General features: G+C 34.7%; 1 protein-coding gene across 5 annotated transcripts in view; it reads left to right on the top strand.

Moving 5' to 3' along the window:
* The window catches only part of LOC143248482 (torsin-2A-like), a 33471-nt gene that overhangs the window by 3253 nt on the left and 7535 nt on the right, over positions 1-22683 (top strand). For 4 of the 5 annotated variants that reach the window (XM_076496883.1, XM_076496885.1, XM_076496887.1 and 1 more), the window contains one exon: positions 15116-15301. In XM_076496883.1, the coding sequence (XP_076352998.1) occupies positions 15116-15301 (186 nt within the window). The remainder of the gene's footprint in view (positions 1-15115; positions 15302-22683) is intronic. The other variant, XM_076496886.1, reaches the window with a different exon arrangement.

Below are 22683 nucleotides of genomic sequence, written 5' to 3' on the forward strand. Positions count from 1 at the left end.
GGATAGCTCATTAATGTAAATAATAATAATAAATAATATAAATATTTTGTTTCTCCACAAGAGCTTGTGATAGTTGTATTCTAGCAGTATTCTTAGTATGATTGATTAGGATCATTGAATGTTTAGCAGTGTTTAGTCTGCTTCTTTGTTCACCAATCAACATTGTGATAATTGTTTCCAAAATTATTTTGGTCTCCCTTTTATATTATACTTAGTTCATAAGTATCATTACCCATTTATTTTTTTGACGAAAGATAAAGTTACTGACTAGTTTCCAGCTCCTTCTCATGCTATATAATAAGTATTTCTGAATCATTACTTATTAAACTGTATGACCTCTTAAATTAGTCCTAGAGAATATCCACATATGTTCTTCATCTTTGTATGTTCATAATTAGGTGAATGGAGCAGACAGCGTTCTACGATAGACCACTTAATTCATCTTGAAACATCAATCAGAGAAACCTTTTTAAGGTGACAACATCCTGTTACTGTTTTTTTCTATTTAGAAAAAGCTTTACGATACAACATGGAGATATGGCATCTTACGAGACCTTCACTCATATGGATTGCGTGGCAACTTACCACTTTTCATCGAGCAATTTTTAATGAAATGCCGATTCCAAGTCTGTGTGGGCTTAACACTTTCTCATTTTTTTCGAACAGGAACTTGGAGTCCTTCAGGGCTGTGTTCTGAGTGTCACACTTTTCATTATAAAGATTAATTCCATCAGTGAACAGCTGCCCTCTACAGTTGCAAACGGTCTATTTGTTGATGATTTTCACATCTCATGTCAGTCATCAAACATGAGGTTTATTGAATGGCAGCTACAAACTGCAATCAGTCAGGTGCTGAAGTGGACCACGGCAAATGGTTTTAAACTTTCACTCTCTAAAACCGTTTGTATACATTTCTGCCGCAACCGGGGAATCCACCCAGATCCAGAACTCCATCTTGATGATATTATACTTCTTGTTGTCCCTGAGGCAAAGTTCTTAGGTCTTATATTTGACCCCTCGGTGTGGATTCCTGTACGTGGTGAGGAGACCTCCCAGGGAAGGTTCTGTTCTATCTGGTTACCTTCTCTGGGATCTAAACATCCACCCACGTGTTTGCCGTGCGTGGCGACCCGTGAAGGGGAGGAGAGGATCCTGGTGGTTGAGGGGTCCAACCCTAACACACCACTTTGGCCTCGAATTCCTGTAGACGGGCAGCCTTTGGGTGGCCCCCCTTGGGTCAGTCGGCTGGTCCACTTGGGCTAGAGTCAACCAAGTACCAATGTTGGAAGTTCTCAACGGGTGTTGTGGACATTGTGCCTGATGCTGGTGTTTGGGTATAGTGCTCACGAAACCCTGGCGTTGCTTCATTGTCCTTGCGTGACTTTGTAGTGCATCCCCTTGTAGGGCTCCATGGTGGGTGGGGTCAGTGGGTACCGAAATTTTTTTCTTTTTCCAATGGATCCTCTAAAAAATTTAAATAAAATTGTAAAAAAACAGTCAATGGGTAAGTGACCACGTCTTGAATACTCAGAACAGCAATCTTCAACATCAGTAACACACGTACCTCATTTTCTTATATTACATTCTCTCTCAGAAAAACCTTTAGGGCAAATGTCCCCTTTTTTTTATTCAAAAGGGACTAGAGGGACTTGCTGGCTCTCCAAAGTCAGTAAAGAAACTTCGATCTGGTGACATATTGGTTGAAACATCCACATCCCAACACAGTGAACTTCTCTTGAATTCAAAGGCAATTGGGGATATACCTATTGAGGTTACACCCCATGCTACCTTGAATTCTTCACGAGGAGTTATTGTTGAAAGGGATTTGAATAACGTTCCCGATTCAGAGATTCTCGCTGGTCTCTCCACTCAAGGAGTTTCTGCAGTGAGGCGCATCTCCACTCGCAAAGATGAAGTTACACTGCCAACAAATACCCTCATTTTAACATTTACTTCACCACGTGCACCTGCCACCATCAAGGCAGGTTATCTCATTTGCAGGGTTCAGCCATACATACCAAACCCTCTTCGATGTTTCCAATGTCAGAGATTCGGCCACTCAAAGACATCTTGTCGTGGTTCCCTGACATGTGCTCGTTGTGGAGGCAAGGACCACGATGCCTATGACTGTGACATGAACCCACATTGCGTAAACTGCAATGGTTCTCACCTCTCTTACTTTCATTCTTGCCCAAAATGGTTGGAGGAAAAAGAGGTGCAGCGTTTGAAAACGACACATAACATTAGTTATCCTGAGGCTCGGAAATTGCTGTCCACAACTCCATCTCGGACATATTCTGCTGCACTTCATTCCACAACTACAGTGGGAGTGCAGACAGATCTCTCTGTGCCTCCAAGAGAATCATTTTCAAAACAAATGAAAAGCCTTTTGACCTCCGTGGTTAAAAAGGTTGATGAATCGACTTCCACACCCATCTCTGTTCCTCCCATACCTTCCAACAAACCTCAAGATCCACGTCCTTCAGTTTCAAATACAGGCATTTCTTCTGATACATCTTTTTCTCCCACCACAAGAGACAAAACAATTATTCGTTCGCGTCCTCAGTCACTGGATTCCCCTTCCAATAACAAAAACCTGCCCACTCGACCCAGAGCAGGATCCATGGAGGCTGATAGACCTTTTCCGACTAAAGACAGTAAAGAAAAAAGACGTGGTCGTAAACCGAAGGGTTCTCCAGCCACTTCACCTACCCGTTCTTAAAAATGGCCACCTTTATACAATGGAACTGTTGAGGTTTACGTTCTAATCTGGATGATAATAAAACGCTGATTGCTTCCTACCATCCTGTTTGTCTTTCTTTACAAGAAACATTTCTCAAAACTGCTTATACTGTCTCCATTCGGCAGTTTTCTCTGTACAGAAATGACAGGTTGTGTGATGGTCGAGTACATGGAGGGCTGGCACTGTTGGTTGATCAACTCGTGCCCACCCTGTTTTTGTCACTCAACACACTCTTGGAGGCTGTAGCCATCCGTGTTTCCTTGGGTCATACCATCACTGTTTGTTCTCTGTACCTGTCCCCTGGAGAGACATATGATCAATCAGATCTTGATGCTCTCGTTGAACAATTGCCATCTCCATTTCTAATCCTAGGGGATTTTAATGGACATCATCCCCTCTGGGGAAGTGCTATTATTGATGGGAGGGGCCGATCTGTAGAGCGGATGCTCTCTGATCACAATCTTTCTCTTTTCAATACTGGTTCTTCCACTTACTTTCATGCACCTAGTCAGTCCTTTACCACTATTGATCTCTCAGTTTGCTCCCCATCATTATTCTCCCATTTTTCATGGAGGGTTGACAGTAATCCACTAGGCAGTGATCATTTTCTGATCCTTTTTAGAGAGACTGGCCGTGGTCGATGCCACCATACCCGCGTGCCCCGGTGGAAGCTGGATCAGGGAGACTGGTCCACTTTCACTGCTCTCGCAGAACTTGATCCTGCCATAGTAAATCAGCCATCAATAGACGACTGTGTAGCAGCGGTAACTGACTGTATTACACATGCAGCTGCTCAGTGTATTCCTAAAACCTCGACACGTTTTCCACGATATTCTCGTCCGTGGTGGAATCCTGCTTGCCACTTAGCATGGAAGGCTCAAAAGCGGGCCTTGGGTACTTTTCGTAGATATCTCACACTTTCAAACCGGGTTGGTTTTCAACGGGCCCGTGCACATGCTAGGTGGGTAAGACGTCAAAGCCAGAAGGAATCTTGGATTAAGTTCACAACCAGCATATCTTCTACCACCAGTTCCAAGATCATATGGGACAGGATTCGAAAGGTTAATGGGCACTACAATTCTGTCCCCCTCTCGATCTTACTCTCTGATGGTCAGGAGGTGACTGATGTTCGGAACATCGCTAACACTCTAGGTGAAAGCTTTTGCCGGGTATCTAGCACTTCTGCTTGTTCCTCCACTTTCCTGGCCATCAAGACTCGGGCAGAGCGATCACCTCTTTCCTTTCGAACTGACTGTTTCTTTGACTATAATTGTCCCTTTACCCTGGTGGAACTAAAAATGGCTCTTCATCGGTCTGCCAGTACGTCTGTTGGACCTGATGATATTCATTATGACATGCTGCACCATCTATCTCCTGCTTCTCTTGATGTCCTTCTGATTGTTTTCAACCGGATCTGACAGGAGAATGTTTTTCCTGATGCCTGGCGCCAGGCTATTATTTTACCTTTCTCTAAGCCAGGGAAAGATACCAAGATTCCTTCAAACTACTGTCCAATTGCTTTGACGAGCTGTCTCTGTAAGACATTAGAAAAGATGGTTAATGCTCGTCTTGTTTGGTTCCTTGAATCAAACAACCTCCTCTCGCCCACCCAGTGTGGGTTCTGTCAACAGCACTCCACCACAGACCACCTAATTCATCTTGAAACATCTATCAGAGAATCTGTCTTTCTCAACTGCCAACATCTTGTATCAATATTCTTTGACATAGAGAAGGCTTACGACACAACATGGAGGTATGGCGTCTTGCGAGACCTCCATACATATGAGTTACGTGGCCATCTACCCATGTTTATTAAAAAATTTTTAATGGACAGGAGATTCCAAGTTCGTGTGGGTTCGACACTTTCCCGTTCTTTTGTACAGGAACTTGGAGTCCCTCAAGGCTGTGTATTGAGTGTTACACTCTTCAGTATAAAGATAAATGCCATCACTGAACAACTCCCTCTCACTGTTGCGAATGGGCTGTATGTCGACGACTTTCACATCTCATGTCAGTCGTCAAACATGAGATATATTGAGCGGAAACTACAAACTGCCCTCAATTGTGTACGGAAGTGGACTCTGGCGAACAGCTTTAATTTCTCTCTCTCCAAAACTGTATGCATGCACTTTTGCCGTCAACTGGGTATTCACCCTGATCATGAACTTCATATCGGTGAAGTTTTGCTGCCAGTGGTCCGGAGACCAAGTTCTTGGGGCTTATCTTTAATCGTAAACTGACCTTTATACCACACTTAAAGCAGCTTCGGGTCAAATGCACAAGAGCACTGAACATCCTCCGTGTTCTCTCTTCTACCAGTTGGGGGGCAGATCGCTGTTCAATGTTAAAGGTATATCGTGCTCTTGTTAGATCGAAACTCGATTATGGATCAATGGTCTATGGCTCTGCCAGACCCTCGGCCTTAAAGTTGCTGGACCCCATTCATCACCAAGGACTTTGACTCTGCACTGGGGCTTTCCGTACCTCTCCAGTTCAAAGTATATACATTGAATCTCATGAACCTTCTCTACACCTTCGCCGTTTGCAACTATCTTTACAATATACTTCGAAACTTCATTCCTTACCAAAGCATCCCACCTGGAAATGTGTTTTCCTTCCTCGGTGGGCAGTGCTTTTTCAGAACAGACGATCTGTCATTGCTCCGTTTGGCCTTCGCATCCGGGCGCAATTGGATGAATTGGGTCTGTCCTTGGATAACATTGCAGATTCCACAGGTTGGCCTATCCCACCATGGCTTATTACAGCCCCCAAATGTGACCTTTCTTTCAGTCACCTAAAAAACGCAGATACTCCAGATTGGAAGTACCGTCTTTTATTCAATGAATATCTTTCAAACAATCATTCAGTTCCCATTTATACAGATGGTTCCAAATCAGGTAATTCAGTGGGCTCTGCTATGGTTTGCTATGGGTCAGTAGTTGCACTCAGAATCCCTTCTACAGCTTCTGTGTTCACTGCTGAACTGTATGCCATATCTCTTGCCCTGGATCATATTGCAGCTGAGCAGTACTCCAACTGCACTATTTATACTGATTCGCTTAGTTCTATACTTGCCTTGGAATCGCTACACGTTAGCTCACATCCTATTCTCGCTGATATTCGAAACCGACTGGCCCATTTCTCATTAGCAGCTACTTCAATCCAGTTTTTCTGGATACCAGGCCATGTTGGTATTCGCGGGAACGAGCTTGCAGACATGGCAGCTAAATCGTCTGCTTCAGCACCATCACTCCTATGCCTATTCCGTACATGGACTATGGTGTTGTCTTCAAGGCTCGGCTCCGTGCCAGCTGGCAGTCCACTTGGAGTGAGCAACGTGACAACAAACTTTTTCAAATCAAACCCAAAATTGGACTTTGGCCATCTATCTTCCGTAAAGTTCGGAAGGAGGAAGTTGTTCTCACTAGGCTACGCATTGGTCACAGTTTTTTAACTCATCATTTTCTTTTATCTGGAACTGATGCACCAATGTGTAGTTTGTGTAACACTCAAATCACTATCAGCCACGTTTTACTTTCTTGCCATCGTTACAATTCTCAACGACGGCAATATTTTAAACATATTTTTTCCCAGGGTCAGTCTGTAACATTGGACAGAGTTATTGGTGATGGTGACTCTGTCCACCTTGATAATGTTTTTAATTTTTTAATGGCCATTAATCTTTTTAATCTCATTTAAGTGTTGCATATTTATTCATTACACCTTTTTAATTGTGGTTCCTTTTTTACAGTTTTAATCTCTCTCCTTCAATTTGACATTGGACAATGGCCAGAGCAATAAATAACTCGACACCAGGACTGGAAAGGCCAACTTCAGGTGACTAACGCTACTGTTTGAACTATCCGTTTGAACTACTCGTTAGTCGTCCTGGCGAGTTGTTATTATACTTTTGCTGCATATCATTTCACACTTTTACTACTTAACTTTTTAGTACTGGCCATATTGACTCATAACCTGGAACCAGGACTGGAAAGACCAACTTCAGGTGGTTCTTATACTTACCTGTTAGTCTTCCTGGTGGGTTATGATCATTACCATTCTGCTACAGGTAGTTCTTTACAACTTTGTTGACTGGATGTCAACATTGGTTTTTACGCCATTTTCTGTTTTAATTGCCGTTTTAATAATATAATAATAATAATAAATTTATTAAGCAATAAATTAGACACAAAAAATCAAATAACAATATAAAACCATCAACAAAGAGTTAACTCGTCCTGTGATGGTTAAACACATAATAAAGTAAAATCAAAACTTACAAAATTAAAATAAAGTTCTCAGAATATTATCATCAGTATTTAAGATCCATTGTTTTAAGTATTTCTTTTGATTAACACGATTAATAGAAGATCTTATACTATAAGGAATATAATTATGAATACGAGGTGCCAAATAAAGATATTGATGAAGTGTAACTGTTTTACGTGGTGTGGGTACATTAATTGGAAAAAAAAGATTGAAGTCGTGTAAAATATGAAGTAACTTTAAAAGGCCTATTAAAAGAAACATGCATTGTAGATAAAGCTAAAAAATATAAATAAAGTTTATCATATGAAAGAGGGGAGTTAAATTTACTGAAATCGGTATCAAGCCTATGGGTAAAAATAAGAGAGAAAACACTTTTTTGCAACTTGTGAATAGGAATTAAAAAAGTCTTATATGTGCCACCCCAAATTGAAATACAATATTGTAAGAAAGATTGAAAGAGAGCATAATATACACTTAACAAAATATGATAAGGAGCACAATGACTAAGTTCAGAAATTAGCATAGAACTATATTTTAATTTATTAACTAAAGAATTAATATGAAATTGCCAATTTAATTTTTGGTCTAAAATAATTCCTAAATATTTAACAGAGGAAACTTGAGTCAATTTGGGACACTTACAATTAGGGTAAGTATAACAATCATTGGAATGATAAAAAATAGAAGGAAAAGCTGGAATGACACCATAAAGGTTAAACTGAAGAAGAAAAGATTTAGATATATTTAAGGATAAGCCATTACAGAAAAGCCAATTTTTAATTTTATTAAGATCACTAGAAATAATGGCTTCATTAATTAGATTTGGCTTACTATAAACAACAGCAATATCATCGGCATAGGCTTGGATATCTCCAGAAAACTGTTGGTAAAGAATATCATTTATATAAATGAGAAATAATAAAGGGCCCAGAACAGAATCTTGTGGTACTCCAACATTAATTGTAAGCCAATCACTATAATTATTATGGATACAAACCGATTGCTTTCTATTGTGAAAGTAAGAAAAAAACAATCAAAAACAATGCCTCTAAAACCATAATAAGATAATTTATTTAACAAAATTTTATGATTAACAGAATCAAAAGCTTTGGCTAAGTCAAGAAAAACAGCAATTGGATGAAGATCAGAATCCAAAGCTTCTGTAATACTTCCCACAAGTTTAGCAACAGCAACCTCCGTTCCAAGCCCAGGCCGAAAGCCAAATTGAGAAGGAGACAAAACTGAATGTCTATCAAGAAATGATAAAATTCTAATCTTTATAGATTTTTCAAATAGTTTAGAGAAATGTATTAATAAGGAAATAGGTCTATAATTCGTAAAATCAAAAATATTACCAGATTTATAAATAGGAATGACCAATGATAACTTTAAAGCATTAGGAAACTTCCCTTGAGTAAAAGATAAATTAATTAAAAAAGTCAAAATTGGTGCAAAAAGATTAGCATTAGCTTTCAAAATCTTAACCGAAACACCATCTACACCATTAGAAGCTGAATTTGATAAGGAGAAAATATTATTCATAGCTTCAGATACAGTAACAGGATATAGGTAACAAGAAGAAGAAGGAGCAGGAGGCATGCCCTGAGAACAAAATTTAGGATCGGAGCAAGTAGATTTAGCAACATTAACAAAAAAATAATTCAAATCAGATAAATCAGTAGTACCAAAATTACAATTTTTTTATTTTTTTTTAACATCAATAATAGTGTTAACAATATTCCAATTCTGTTTAATAGTTTTAGCATTCTTAAACAGGTTATGATAATAAGTCCATTTAGTCTTACGGATCAAACTAACAACATAATTCCTTAAACACTTAAATCTAATCTTTAGATAAATATCATCAGGAAATTGATGTACTTTCTTTTTTAACTTATCTCTTTTAATCATTAACAAAACCAATTCACTGGTAATCCATGGCTTAATTTTTCTAAACTTTCGTGACACAGAAACAGTAGTAGTACAACTTTGAATACAATCAGTTAACACTTCAGCAAAATTATCATAAGCAACATTAACATCAGAACAATTCATAACACAGGACCAATCTGAAAAATTCAAACAAGAACTCAAATCATTAAACTTAATCTTTTGAACATTTGAGACATGTTCTAGATCCGATAAAATGTCTATACATAAAACAATTGGAAAATGATCGGTCAAAAAACTCTCAACAATATAAGAATAACAATTTTTAACAGTATTTCCACTAATTAAAAAATGATCAATACAAGAATTAGTAACATTGGTTATCCGTGTAGGAGAAGAAATAATAATACGAAGATTGTTCTCAGACAAAAACTTAAAATATGCATTCTTATAACAAACATCATCAAATGCCAAAACATCTATATTAAAATCACCAACAAGTATATTAATATCATATTTGTATAAATTCAATTCTAATGAAAGCTCATCAATAAATTTCAATACAGGCAATCTAGGAGATCAATAAACAACAAAGAGATTAAATTTCTTATTTTGAATCATACAAAATAAAATTAAAGCATCAGACTTAATGTACTGTACTTCTTTTATCATAGTCAGTATCTCAAATTTAACAAAAAACTGCCACTCCACTAGCCTTATTTAGACCAGAAGATGAAGAATAAAAGGAGTAACCTGGAATCGAAAAGGAAACAAATCCATCCTCAACAAACCAAGTTTCAGAAAAAGCTATTATATGAAATTTAACAACGCTTGATTGTAATAAAACAAGAAATTGGTCAAAATTTTGAGTAAGACTTCGAATGTTAACATGTATTAAATTTAAATGACCAACAGAAAAAACATTTGGTAATTCAGAAAGAGAAGACAAAGTTGGTGTAACACCAACAATATCATCAAAATCATCAGCCATTGCAGTATTTATAAATTATTAAGATCAATAAAGCAGCGTAAAACAATGGGCTGAGTAGTTTCTGATTTCCTAATAAGAATATTACCATTCGATACCCAAAGAAATTTATAGCCAAGATCTTTCTGTTTTCGTTTTACTTGCATGAAAATATCACGATAATATGGGGAGAGATGTTCGTTAACATAAACTGGATAAGATTCATTACAGACCTTAATATCATTAGTATTAAGAGAGCGAAATTTAGTTTTCTTAAGTTTAAGCAGATCAAATTTAATTTGCTTACGACAAAACAACAATCTGTCTCGGACTCTTATTTTCAGTTGTTTTCTTTCCTATACGATGAACAGTGTCAATATCTGTAGGAGCACAGTCAACCCCAAAAGTAGTTGTAATCTTCTCAACAACTTCTTGCAAATTCTCATTAGGCTTCTCTGGAATACCTCCAATCAAAACATTATAGTTATAAGAATATTGTTCCGCGTCACACATCTCCCTCCGAAAACTTGCGATCTCCTTCCACAATTCTTCATTTTCATGCTTTAATATTTTATTTTCCTGTTTACACTCCTTAACTTCAGCTCTCAAAGTTGTAATATCCTCACTCATAGTTTCTACCTTCTCTGAATAAAATTGAAAGGAAGTCACTAATTCTTCTACCTTTAATTAAGTGAAAGTCATCAAGTCTTGACAAAATTTCAGTAACTTTTGTCTTAAACCACTTCATATCTGCCTCCCCCATATTTAAATCAAGCTCACTATTCTCAACAAGATTCACTGTCTCCCCCTCTAACGAAATGGACACAGTCCTTCTTAATGGAGATTCACTATTTAGGCTTAATTTTCTTTTTCTCATACAAAAATCACATTCATAACTTTTCCCAATTTCATTAAAATATTCCAAATCCTGTTCAGTTAAGTTCTTACATCTTAAATGATACCATTTTTGACACTCACCAGAGCAAAAAAGAAAAAAAAAAATTTCAATTACTTTTACAAATTTTACTCCATCTACTTGACTTTTATCTTTTTACTGGACATTTGGCTACTCATTATTACGATTTTGCAGAGTGTCTTTTAAAACTTTTATTTTTTTACAATAGCTGCTATGACACATAACTCGGAACCAGGACTGGAAAGACCAACTTCAGGTGACTGACGATGGTTCTTGAACTTACCTGTTAGTCTTCCTGGCGGGTTATGATCATTACCTTTTTGCTAGAGTAAATACCTTACAACTTCTTATACTCTGCTTTCTCTCTTAACATTGTAGACTAGGTGTCAACATTTGTTTTATACTTTTTTGTTTTACCTTCATTTCCATTTATGTCTATTACTACATTTATTTATTTATTTTTTTTATTATTTTTTTTTACATTTTTACCAAATGTCTGGCGCAGATAGCCTCGCTGCTTTGTGCCATAAAACACTAAATCAATCAATCAATCAACTTATATTTGATTGTAAATTAAATTTTATATCGCACATAAAGCAACTTCATATCAAATGTCTAAAAGCATTGAACATTCTCCGTGTCCTCTCTTCTACTTCTTGGGAAGCAGATCGATATTTCATGCTCAAAATTTATTATGCCCTTGTCCGATCCAAACTTGACTATGGGTCTGTGGTTTATGGTTCTTCCAGACATTCAGCACTGAAAATGTTGGATGCTGTCCATCATTAGGGGCTTTGGCTTTGTATTGGAGCTTTTCGTACTTCTCCTGTGCAAAGTCTGTATGTGGAATCTCATGAACCCCCTCTATATATTCATCATTTGCAACTGTCTCTAATGTATGCTTCCAAACTTCAATTTTTACCACAGCATTCTACCTGGAGTTGTGTTTTCCAACCACACTTTTTAATAACAGAAAATCTGCCATTGTTCCTTTTAGTCTCCGTCTCCAGGCACAATTAGAAGATTTGAATTTATCTTTGAATAACATTGCAGTTTCTTCAAATTAGCCTATCCTACTATGGCAAATTACTGTCCCCAATTGTAACCTATCTTTGAGTCATCAAAAGGAAATCACCCGATTGGAAATATCGCTCTTTCTTTGCTGAACATCTTTCATATGATTCATCCATTCCTATATATACAGATGGTTCCAAATCAGGTGACTCAGTGGGCTCTGCCATGGTTTGTGACAGTTTGATTGTGACACACAGACTCCCCCTATAGTTTCTGTTTTCACTGCCAAATTGTATGCCATCTCTTTTGCCTTAGATCATATTGAAATAATGCAATATACAAATTGTACAATATATACAGACTCACTCAGCTGTCTCTTGGCCCTGGAATCATTCCATGATAGTCACCACCCTCTTCTCATCAATATTGAAAACAAACTGGCCCATCTTTCTCTCTCATCTGTCTCTATCCAATTCTTTTGGATACCAGGTCATGTTGGTATTTGTGGGAATGAGCTGGCCAACAGAGCAGCAAAGTCTGTCTGTTCTAGATCTATCATCCCAGTACCCATTCCATACATGGACTATGGTCCAGTTACCAAATCCAGACTGTACACCAGATGGCAGGCAACCCAGAATGAGCAACACAATAACAAGCTTTTTCAAATTAAACCTTCTCTAGGTCTTTGGCTTTCTTGCTTCTGTAAGGATCAAAGAGAGAAGGTTGTTTTGGTAAGGCTACGCATTGGTCAGTTTTTTAACCCACCACTTCCTTTTATTTATTACTTCTGCACCAATGTGTGGTCTACGTGGCACTCAGATCACAATCATCCACATTTTATTATCATGCTGTCTTTACAACCCACAATGACAACACCATTTTAAAGATATTTGTAAGGCAGGTTTGCCCTTGACTTTGGCCCATATTATAGGTGATACTGCCCATCTTATTCATGTTTTTACATTTTTAAGAGTCATTGGTCTTTTACACTTAATTTAAGGGTTTTTATTGGACTATATAGTGTTTTAGCATGATTTCTTTTACACATTTTAATGTTTTAACATTATTTCTTTTACACATTTCAACTTTTATTTTGACTTGAACCTGGAAAGGCCAACTTCAGGTGACTAACTGCAAATTCGATCTTGATGCTTCAGTCTTCCTGGCAAGCCTTAATTTTACACATTTTAGTTGTTTTGTTTTTTTTAACTGAACCCAGCACTGTAAAGACCAACTTCAGGTGACTGACAGCAAGGGTGCACTTCTTGCTTCAGTCTTCCTGGCAGTTCCTAATTTTACATATTTTACTTTTTACCTTAATTGCCCTATACCTATACTGTACTACATCTTGTCTGGCACAAATAGCCTTGTAACTTTGTGCCAATAAACATTGAATACCTACCTTTGTTGTTAGTTAACCCATTACAGTTGATCAGACATTATGTTTTAGCACTAAATTCTGCAGTAATCAGAAAACACACTTTAAACTTTACTTAAATGTACTCAGTTTGATTTACAGAACCAAATAAGAAACTATTCAGCAAAAGAAATTTCTTCAATATTTATTATGTTTCCTGGCATCTTTATCTCTCTTTCTAGTTACCAACATGACAGGCCTCTTAATTCATTCTGTGTCTTATGGAAGCCATTTTTCAAACCTTTATCCCTCTTTCTGGTTACCAACATGACAGGCCTCTTAATTCATTCTGTGTCTCATGGAAGCCATTTTTCAAACCTTTATCCCTCTTTCTGGTTACCAACATGACAGGCCTCTTAATTCATTCTGTATCTTATGGAAGCCATTTTTCAAACCTTTATCTCTCTTTCTGGTTACCAATTTGACAGGCCTCTTATTTCATTCTGTGTCTTATGGAAGCCATTTTTCAAACCTTTATCCCTCTTTCTGGTTACCAACATGACAGGCCTCTTAATTCATTCTGTGTCTCATGGAAGCCATTTTTCAAACCTTTATCCCTCTTTCTGGTTACCAACATGACAGGCCTCTTAATTCATTCTGTGTCTCATGGAAGCCATTTTTCAAACCTTTATCCCTCTTTCTGGTTACCAACATGACAGGCCTCTTAATTCATTCTGTGTCTCATGGAAGCCATTTTTCAAACCTTTTCTCATGCATCATTAATGTTTGTGATTCTTATAAAGTTTTCTAGAAAATAATAGACTGAGTTTTCCAAATGACAATCAAATACTGTTATAATGCAGTGTGTCTGGATCTTTCCACTTGTAATTTTAAAAAAATATACATAAATTAAGCTGTATGAATACAACTTGAATCATATGATGTGTTTCATATCTTAGTATTTTTCACGTTTCAATAATATTATGTTCAATATAGGTTATTTTCAACCACTGTTGAATCAATTAACATGTAAAGTGACCCAAATCAAAGTTACTGTATTTTAGTTTGATTTAACAGGAAAATCTTAACTAAAGTAACATTGACCAAATTTTAGTTATATTAGAGTTTAAAATTCAGGGAGAGAAAACTACTGTAGCATGGCTTGTAAAATGACACTGTTCATTGAAATGTTTCACTTTTGATTTTATTCAGGTGTTCATTAAAAGGATCGTGTATTTCAACAAGTCTTCAAATCTATTCTAGCTAGTTGTTATTACTAATGCAGTGTGAGAAGACTCAGAATATATATTACTCCACTTAAAAGGCTGATTGAGGGTGGTTGTAATGACTAAGCATGTAAAAAAGTTGCTTTTTTTAACAGGTGTGAAATGTAGTAACCTTTAAACACTATATATCCGTTTTTATACAGATTGTAGGGTCTTAAACCAATGACAGTATAATTTGTTAGCATGATGGGAGAACAGGTTGAAGTTGTGATTGATGAAATGATTATATAAATATTTCTAAATTAAAACCATTACTATTTTTAAAAGTAATAATCATAAATCATTTAGTAAAGGCTTTGTTTTTATAAATCCCCTAAAGTGGTGGTGATACCACATATAATAATTAAATTGTACATTACATTACTAGAGGGTGCTGAAGTTGGTGCATATATATATTTCATTCAACTTTTAATAAGAATAACTACTTTACTGAAAACTTAAACAAAACATCAACCAATATTAGTATTTATTTAATTTTCCTTCAAATTATTACTTCCAGCTTCTGGCATACAATAACTTTATAATATTCCATCAAATTATTTATGAAGTAACTTCACAATATTATATAATCACAAATCTTCTTACACTTTAGCCTTTTACGTCATTATTTTTCTGTTGTTTCAAACTTAGTAACATTTTAAATATGCAAGTTCCATAATTTGTTTTTATTCAGAAGATTACTCTGCATTAACTTATACCCCTCGTGAGACTGGAAAGCATCATGGATCCTCGAGGAGAAGTTGTCCACCTGCTATTTCAACCGTTAGACATAGTATGTGTAAACAAACAAAATCTAGTGCATTTGGTGCTGACTTGTTGAATGAAAATCAGTGTACAGCACTGCAGCTTTATGATCCTCGTAAGTATCATGTTTTGATAGTTTTATCTGGTACAATATGTTGTGAGTATATTGTGTTTAAAGACTTGTTTTATGTAAGATATTTCTCTTCATATTGATGTGCATCTACTTTTGATAGTTACTAATTTTGTTCTGTACCTGTTTAACTTGGACATTTTTATTCCTGTTTCACCAAAGGGAAAGTGTTGATGTCTTGTGATAAGCACGAGGCTTAACAATGAGAGTGTCTTGAACTCTTGTGAAGTGATATGAAAGTATAAAAATATGAGTTAGAGAAGAGCAGATTGCTTAGCTTGTTTGATTACTGAGTCAGATCATTACAAAATTGATCACTGTAACTTCCAAGTTTGTAATTTAAGTATATTTCTAGGGATCATAAGTACCATATGGATAATTAACAAGTTATTAGAATATTTATTGAAGTATTTATTTACTTTTAAACTTAAATCCATCATTAGTTATGTGGAACTTGTAGTCAGAAAAACAAAACATTTTGTAATTGTAAATGGGTGATTCTGGTTTTTTTTCCTTTTTACTGAATAATCCATAAAGAATCTACCCAATAACAGATACCTTTATAACAGTTTTCAGAAGTATAATCTGTGTTAAATTTGAATAAGACAGCTCTTTCTTGAAGTGAGATTGAGGATCTGATGGGAATGATGAATCTGTGGAAAGAATATTTAAAAACAAAACAACTAAATGAAGACAAAAAAGGAAAAGTTAGAAGATTTGTGAGGACAAGATACAACATTTATGGAAGAAGTACCAACAAAAATAAAATTTGAGGAAGCCATAGCTAAGAAACAAACATCAGTGAAGTACAGAAGGATTGTAACACCGAGATTGAAGTAGAAATGTGTGAAAGGACATTAGTACTAGGATGAGACATCTGCAAACTGAATTGGTAAGTGCAAGAACCAAAGTAGTCTAATATTTTTGTGTATTCACTCTGCTATCATTAAATATGCCATATGAAATAGGGGTACCCATCTAGTTTACATCTGATATCATTACTGTTGTGCCATCTACATCAGTAACAGAGAATAAAAAAATTTGCCAAATGGTACCAAGTACAAATATTAGTTTAAAGTTGAAATAATTTCCAAGGTGGATTAATAAAATAGTTATTATCAAAGTAATCACAGAGTATCCTTCCAACAGAGCTGTGACAAGTTCTAGATATTACTAGTTATTTTATAAAATAGTTTTGTATAATTTTGTAACCAAAGAAAGTCTCTAAACACAATGGAAAGGAGAGAGGAGATAGACTTGCTGAAGATGTGGAAAAGCTTTGTCCAGTTATCTTATCTGAAATTCATATGAAATTATCATTTGGTGGCACATGATCAGTTCATAGATGCTGTAGTAGATGAGGATGAGTTAAAGAATCTGTGCAGTTAGATGTTCAACTTGTATCAATTATAATCAAGAATAAACAACTGAAAGCACCATCCAGGAATGTTTGGATCAGTAGGTGAAATAGAGTAGAAACATCAACTCTCTCTGATACCCAGAGATGTAGAAAACTCAAAGGATCAATTAGACAATTGTTTACTGTGAATGGTAGAAGAAAACCGCTGGAATTAAGGTGTTTTAGTTGGAATTTAAAAGATGTGTTGTAAAGAACTGCATACAAGACAACCTGTTGAAATAGAAACTGCTTCCAGAAAATAAAAGGAAATTGCTTTAAGTGTTGAAAACATGGATGTTACATCTAAGACAGTGATGATGAATAAACTTTCAACAATAAACCAATGGGATGGTATTCTGAAGATGACAATACTCCATCTGCCCAAAAGATAAGGAACACAATACTTAAAGGAACCAGTTGATGAGAAAATGGTTTTAAAGAAACGTTTTTTAACATGTTAATTGGAAGTATTTATATAGCTACTATTATTTCACCGAATATTAAGTGAGAAATTTTACCTGTAAATGAAGAAAGAGAGTTTGATTGGTCGTAAAGTTCCATGAAAAGGAAAATTAAATTTCACTCCTATAGTGGATATGTGTGAATTATTGGCATAGAGAAAGAGTGTATATTAAATATTAAGAATAGCGTTTATGCAGAATAGATGTGGTGTTAGACTAGCTTTGAATAGTTTCAGTCTATTAACAGGACATTTTCGTGTAGTATGTAACAGTTATGCAACTAAAGATTGGACTTCTGGTCACAATAATAGAAGTCTAATAATAAAGATGAAGTGTTGACAAAACAGAAACTTTTCTTTTTTATTTATAGAAGTTTTTCAGAATACAATTATCTCATCTTCAACAAAATTTGAAAATAATGTTACATTAGTATTTGTTAACTATTGGTATAGTGTCATCAATCACTAATTTAGATATTCAGTAAATGGTTATTGGAAGGAAAACTAGGTTGTAGAATATGTTGGAAATGTACCATGACAAGTATAATATCTTAATAAACAGCTCAGTTTCAAATGTGTAAATTTAGAATAATTTCAGGACTGTTGTAAATTTAAGATAAATTTTCTGTATTGCAAATGCAGTTTAGATGAACATTTCAAGGCAATTTCTTGTGTTACTTTTGGAATGTTATGAATATCTCAATGCCTCCCTCCAAAAACAATGAATGGGCACACATTTGGAAGGTTTCTTTGTATGCATTAAATAAATCCATATTAGACCCTAAAATATGCTTAGATTGCACTTTAAGGTACATATAAATGCAAAATCTTTTGGTGCCAAAAGTTTTTTTTTTACATTACATCACTTGAGTCAAAGGTTCAGATACAGATTTGGAGTCCTTGACTCGTGTATGAAGATGATCTGCTAAAGAGCGAGAGGTTCCTGTCTAAATCATTTATATGCTACCATCAGAGGCTGAGCTCCAGGGGTTTCCTTGGTAGAAGGGCTATAAAGCCAAGACAGAAAGTATTAATAAAGGGCAGGGGTTACTCCATCTTCATACCATACATGTAAAGGAAAAAAAAAAAAAAATGGTGACTAGACAGTTAATAACTGAAAAAAATGAAAGCTTTGTATCATTCTTCACAGTAACTATAGTAATGTCTTGTTAAATAATAATATTGATACTTAATAGAGGAATTGCTTTACTAAGTATAGAAGTTTTAGAATAATGTACAATTGTTTTTATGTAAATAATTGTTCAGATGACTTTATAATTCAGTAAGAGGGGAGAGTGTTGTTTGCTGTGTTTAATTTAAATGTTTGTATTGTTTCACCGAAGAGTATGTTAATAACATGTTACTATAGCACGGGGCTTAACATTTGAAATTTCTTGGGAGTGTAGGAAATATGAATGTAAAAAATGGAGAGAGAGGATAGCAGGTTATATAGATTATTGATTGATTATTGAGCCAGCCAGTTAGTTCAGCACCATAAGTTTTGAATTTATGTTTTCAATGAAGTAACAACGATACGAGAAGTGTTATACACAGAGAAAATTAGCAAGTAGAATCTATTGAAGTTTGGTGTTTTATATTTTTGTCCAAACTGTATTTGTGAGATATGAAAATCATTTATTATCATTGAGTATGCAAGTCTTTATTTTTATTGATTAATCCAAAATAACAAGAGAAACTGCTAAAAATTGGTACTTTTCACAGGATTTTCTGACTTGTTATTGATATTTGAAATGTTTATTTACCTAACAAGAAATAACATTAGTACAGAGTAACTTTAATCTATAAACCCCTCGTATAATAACTGAGGACAGTATGTAACTCTATGAATAACATTGTAAAGAAGTTTAAATGCATTATATTAAAATGAATTTGAAGCCTCATTACATCATAATGGTCATATTGGTATGTCTGTTCATATTCTTTCTGATAACCATACTTCTTGACAACAGCCATGTAGTTTATCTTCCAGTGCAGAAATCACTGTGATAACACTGTCGTGTCCAAAACACCCCATCATTTCTGAAGTCTTTCTGTAATCAATTTATTGTACTGGACAGCAGTTTCCCAGTGTCCTTTTTCTCAGTCTGATAACACTTGTATGTCTTCCTTATTTAGCAGCTTGAGATTCATAATGTTTGAATGATTATAACAGTATAGTGATTATGTATTACTTTTCCAGATTGAGATCCTTGTGTTCTGTGAGATGATTCTCACTTATTGCAAGATGCTGCACTTTGTTTAACAAAGCTGGTGTATAATTGTTTGCAAGTCTCTTTTATCCACGTGGTCCTGGTGCTCCAAGTTGATCCATGTTCTTTTTTTTATTTTCTAATGCCTTAAGGTGAAAGGAATATCCTTGTCCTGGAATTTTTAAATCATTGTTCTGAACTCAATTTTATGAGTGTGTAATTATTTTGAATCACATGTAAGACTTGCATATCAGACCTTCAAGTGATTAATGGTATGACACTTTCAACAAAATACCAAACAATAGCATGATGTAATTCTGGTACATTTGTTCCCTCTTAAGTTTATACAGGCTGTGATTGTTACATGATTTGTTGATATGTCTGCAAAATCTTTTTAATATATAACATATTCAATCCTCTGTACAGACTAAATTAACAGTTAATTACATACATTAATATTTTTAATATAAATAATGAAAAATATAGAAATAAAGTAAATATGATAAGCTTACCAGTGAGAAAGTTTGTTTTTAATATATGAATAACAAGAGGTTATATGGCCTTATTAATACTGTTCCTACTTACCCACTCAGTGAGAAAGTTTGTTTTTAATATATGAATAACAAGAGGTTATATGGCCTTATTAATACTGTTCCTACTTACCCACTCAGTGAGAAAGTTTGTTTTTAATATATGAATAACAAGAGGTTATATGGCATTATTAATACTGTTCCTACTTACCCACTCAGTGAGAAAGTTTGTTTTTAATATATGAATAACAAGAGGTTATATGGCCTTATTAATACTGTTCCTACTTACCCACTCAGTGAGAAAGTTTGTTTTTAATATATGAATAACAAGAGGTTATATGGCATTATTAATACTGTTCCTACTTACCCACTCAGTGAGAAAGTTTGTTTTTAATATATGAATAACAAGAGGTTATATGGCCTTATTAATACTGTTCCTACTTACCCACTCAGTGAGAAAGTTTGTTTTTAATATATGAATAACAAGAGGTTATATGGCCTTATTAATACTGTTCCTACTTACCCACTCAGTGAGAAAGTTTGTTTTTAATATATGAATAACAAGAGGTTATATGGCCTTATTAATACTGTTCCTACTTACCCACTCAGTGAGAAAGTTTGTTTTTAATATATGAATAACAAGAGGTTATATGGCCTTATTAATACTGTTCCTACTTACCCACTCAGTGAGAAAGTTTGTTTTTAAAATATGAATAACAAGAGGTTATATGGCCTTATTAATACTGTTCCTACTTACCCACTCAGTGAGAAAGTTTGTTTTTAATATATGAATAACAAGAGGTTATATGGCCTTATTAATACTGTTCCTACTTACCCACTCAGTGAGAAAGTTTGTTTTTAATATATGAATGACAAGAGGTTATATGGCCTTATTAATACTGTTCCTACTTACCCACTCAGTGAGAAAGTTTGTTTTTAATATATGAATAACAAGAGGTTATATGGCCTTATTAATACTGTTCCTACTTACCCACTCAGTGAGAAAGTTTGTTTTTAAAATATGAATAACAAGAAGTTATATGGCCTTTTTAATATTGTTCTCACTTACCCACTCAAGGAAGGAAAAGAAGAAATTTCCTTTTATATTTTGGAAAATAAAAGTGACTTACCGATGTATATAAATAAAATAAAAGTGACTTACCGATGTATATAAATAAAATAAAAGTGACTTACCGATGTATATAAATAAAGTAAAAGTGACTTACCGATGTATATAAATAAAATAAAAGTGACTTTCCGATGTATATAAATAAAGTAAAAGTGACTTTCCGATGTATATAAATAAAGTAAAAGTGACTTTCCGATGTATATAAATAAAGTGAAAGTGACTTTCCGATGTATATAAATAAAATGAAAGTGATTTACCGATACAGATAAATAAAATGAAAGTGACTTACCGATGCATATAAATATCTGTTAACTGTGTAAAATGTGTTTTAAATGTATAAACTTAATTATGATAACCAAAATACATTACCTGAAATCTGTCTGTAATAGAATTAAAACCATATGTCAGATTAAACTTACCAATTAATCATTTACATGTGCTATAAATCTTGCCAGTTAATTAAAGTATGTTTAGTACATTTTCATTACAACTAGAAATGTGTAGACTTGAACAGTCATACATTTTTCAGTGTCATTAATGCACATAAGATAAAAACAAATGCCCATACATGAGGAACACCACTTGTTACAATGGTCTAGTTTTACTGGACTCCTTTAATAACAGTGTTTTACTTTCTTCCATGCCATTCTCATCCAGTATGTTTTTTTTGTTTTTTTACTGAATCTTTATTGACTTTTTACAGTTTTATGTTTCTGTAAATGATATTTAGACTTCTTTATCAGAAACAGTTTTTACGACTACAGATGTAAGACTAACTGTTTTGTTGTTTATAAAGAAATTCATTACCCTCCCCTTTCTTTAATTATCAAACACATGTCCAGTTTCCACTGGCCTTCCCATGATGAAAATAACATCAGAGACTCTCTAGCTCTCAGACGTGTAACCACTGGCCTTCCCACGATGAAAGTAACATTAGAAACTCTCTAGTTCTCAGACGTGTGTCCACTGGTCTTCCCACGATGAAAATAACATTAGAAACTCTCTAGTTCTCAGACGTGTCTACTGGCTTATCCAAAGTGAGAATAATAATATTAGAAATTCTACAGTTCTCAGACATCTGTCCAGTGTCCACTGACCTACCCAAAGCGAAAATAACAACATTAGAAACTCTCCAATCCTCAAACATGTGTCCAGCATCTACTGACCCAACTAAATTGAAAATAATAACATTAGACACAATCTAGTTCTCAAACAACTCCAGTGTCCAGTCTCTCAGTCTTGTAACCAATGGATATTAACACAATTGAAGTCTATTCCAGAATTTCCTATAAAATGCTCTGAGTTATGAATGTTGCTAAGGTCTTCTGGTATAATAGAATATGTATTAAAACTACAGTCTTTCAATGGTCCAGTATGTCACTTTAACATTTTGTTTATCTGTAAGAAAATTATTGTTGTTAGCTAGCTGTTTCATAAACACTGACCTTATTCCTAAGTTGTTTTTTAAATCACCACATTTATAGTCATATAAATCTTTAATTATATCTCTCTAATTAAACTTCTTTAATTCATAGTTTTATCTGATGTTTCCAATTCATTACAGAATATTTTGTGGTATTGCTAGTGTCACAGACCGAACTACATTTTTAAAAGTACAATTTTTTTCATTTTAATGTGG

The sequence above is a fragment of the Tachypleus tridentatus genome, chromosome 4 (assembly GCF_004210375.1).
Source record: "Tachypleus tridentatus isolate NWPU-2018 chromosome 4, ASM421037v1, whole genome shotgun sequence".
NCBI lineage: Eukaryota > Metazoa > Arthropoda > Merostomata > Xiphosura > Limulidae > Tachypleus > Tachypleus tridentatus.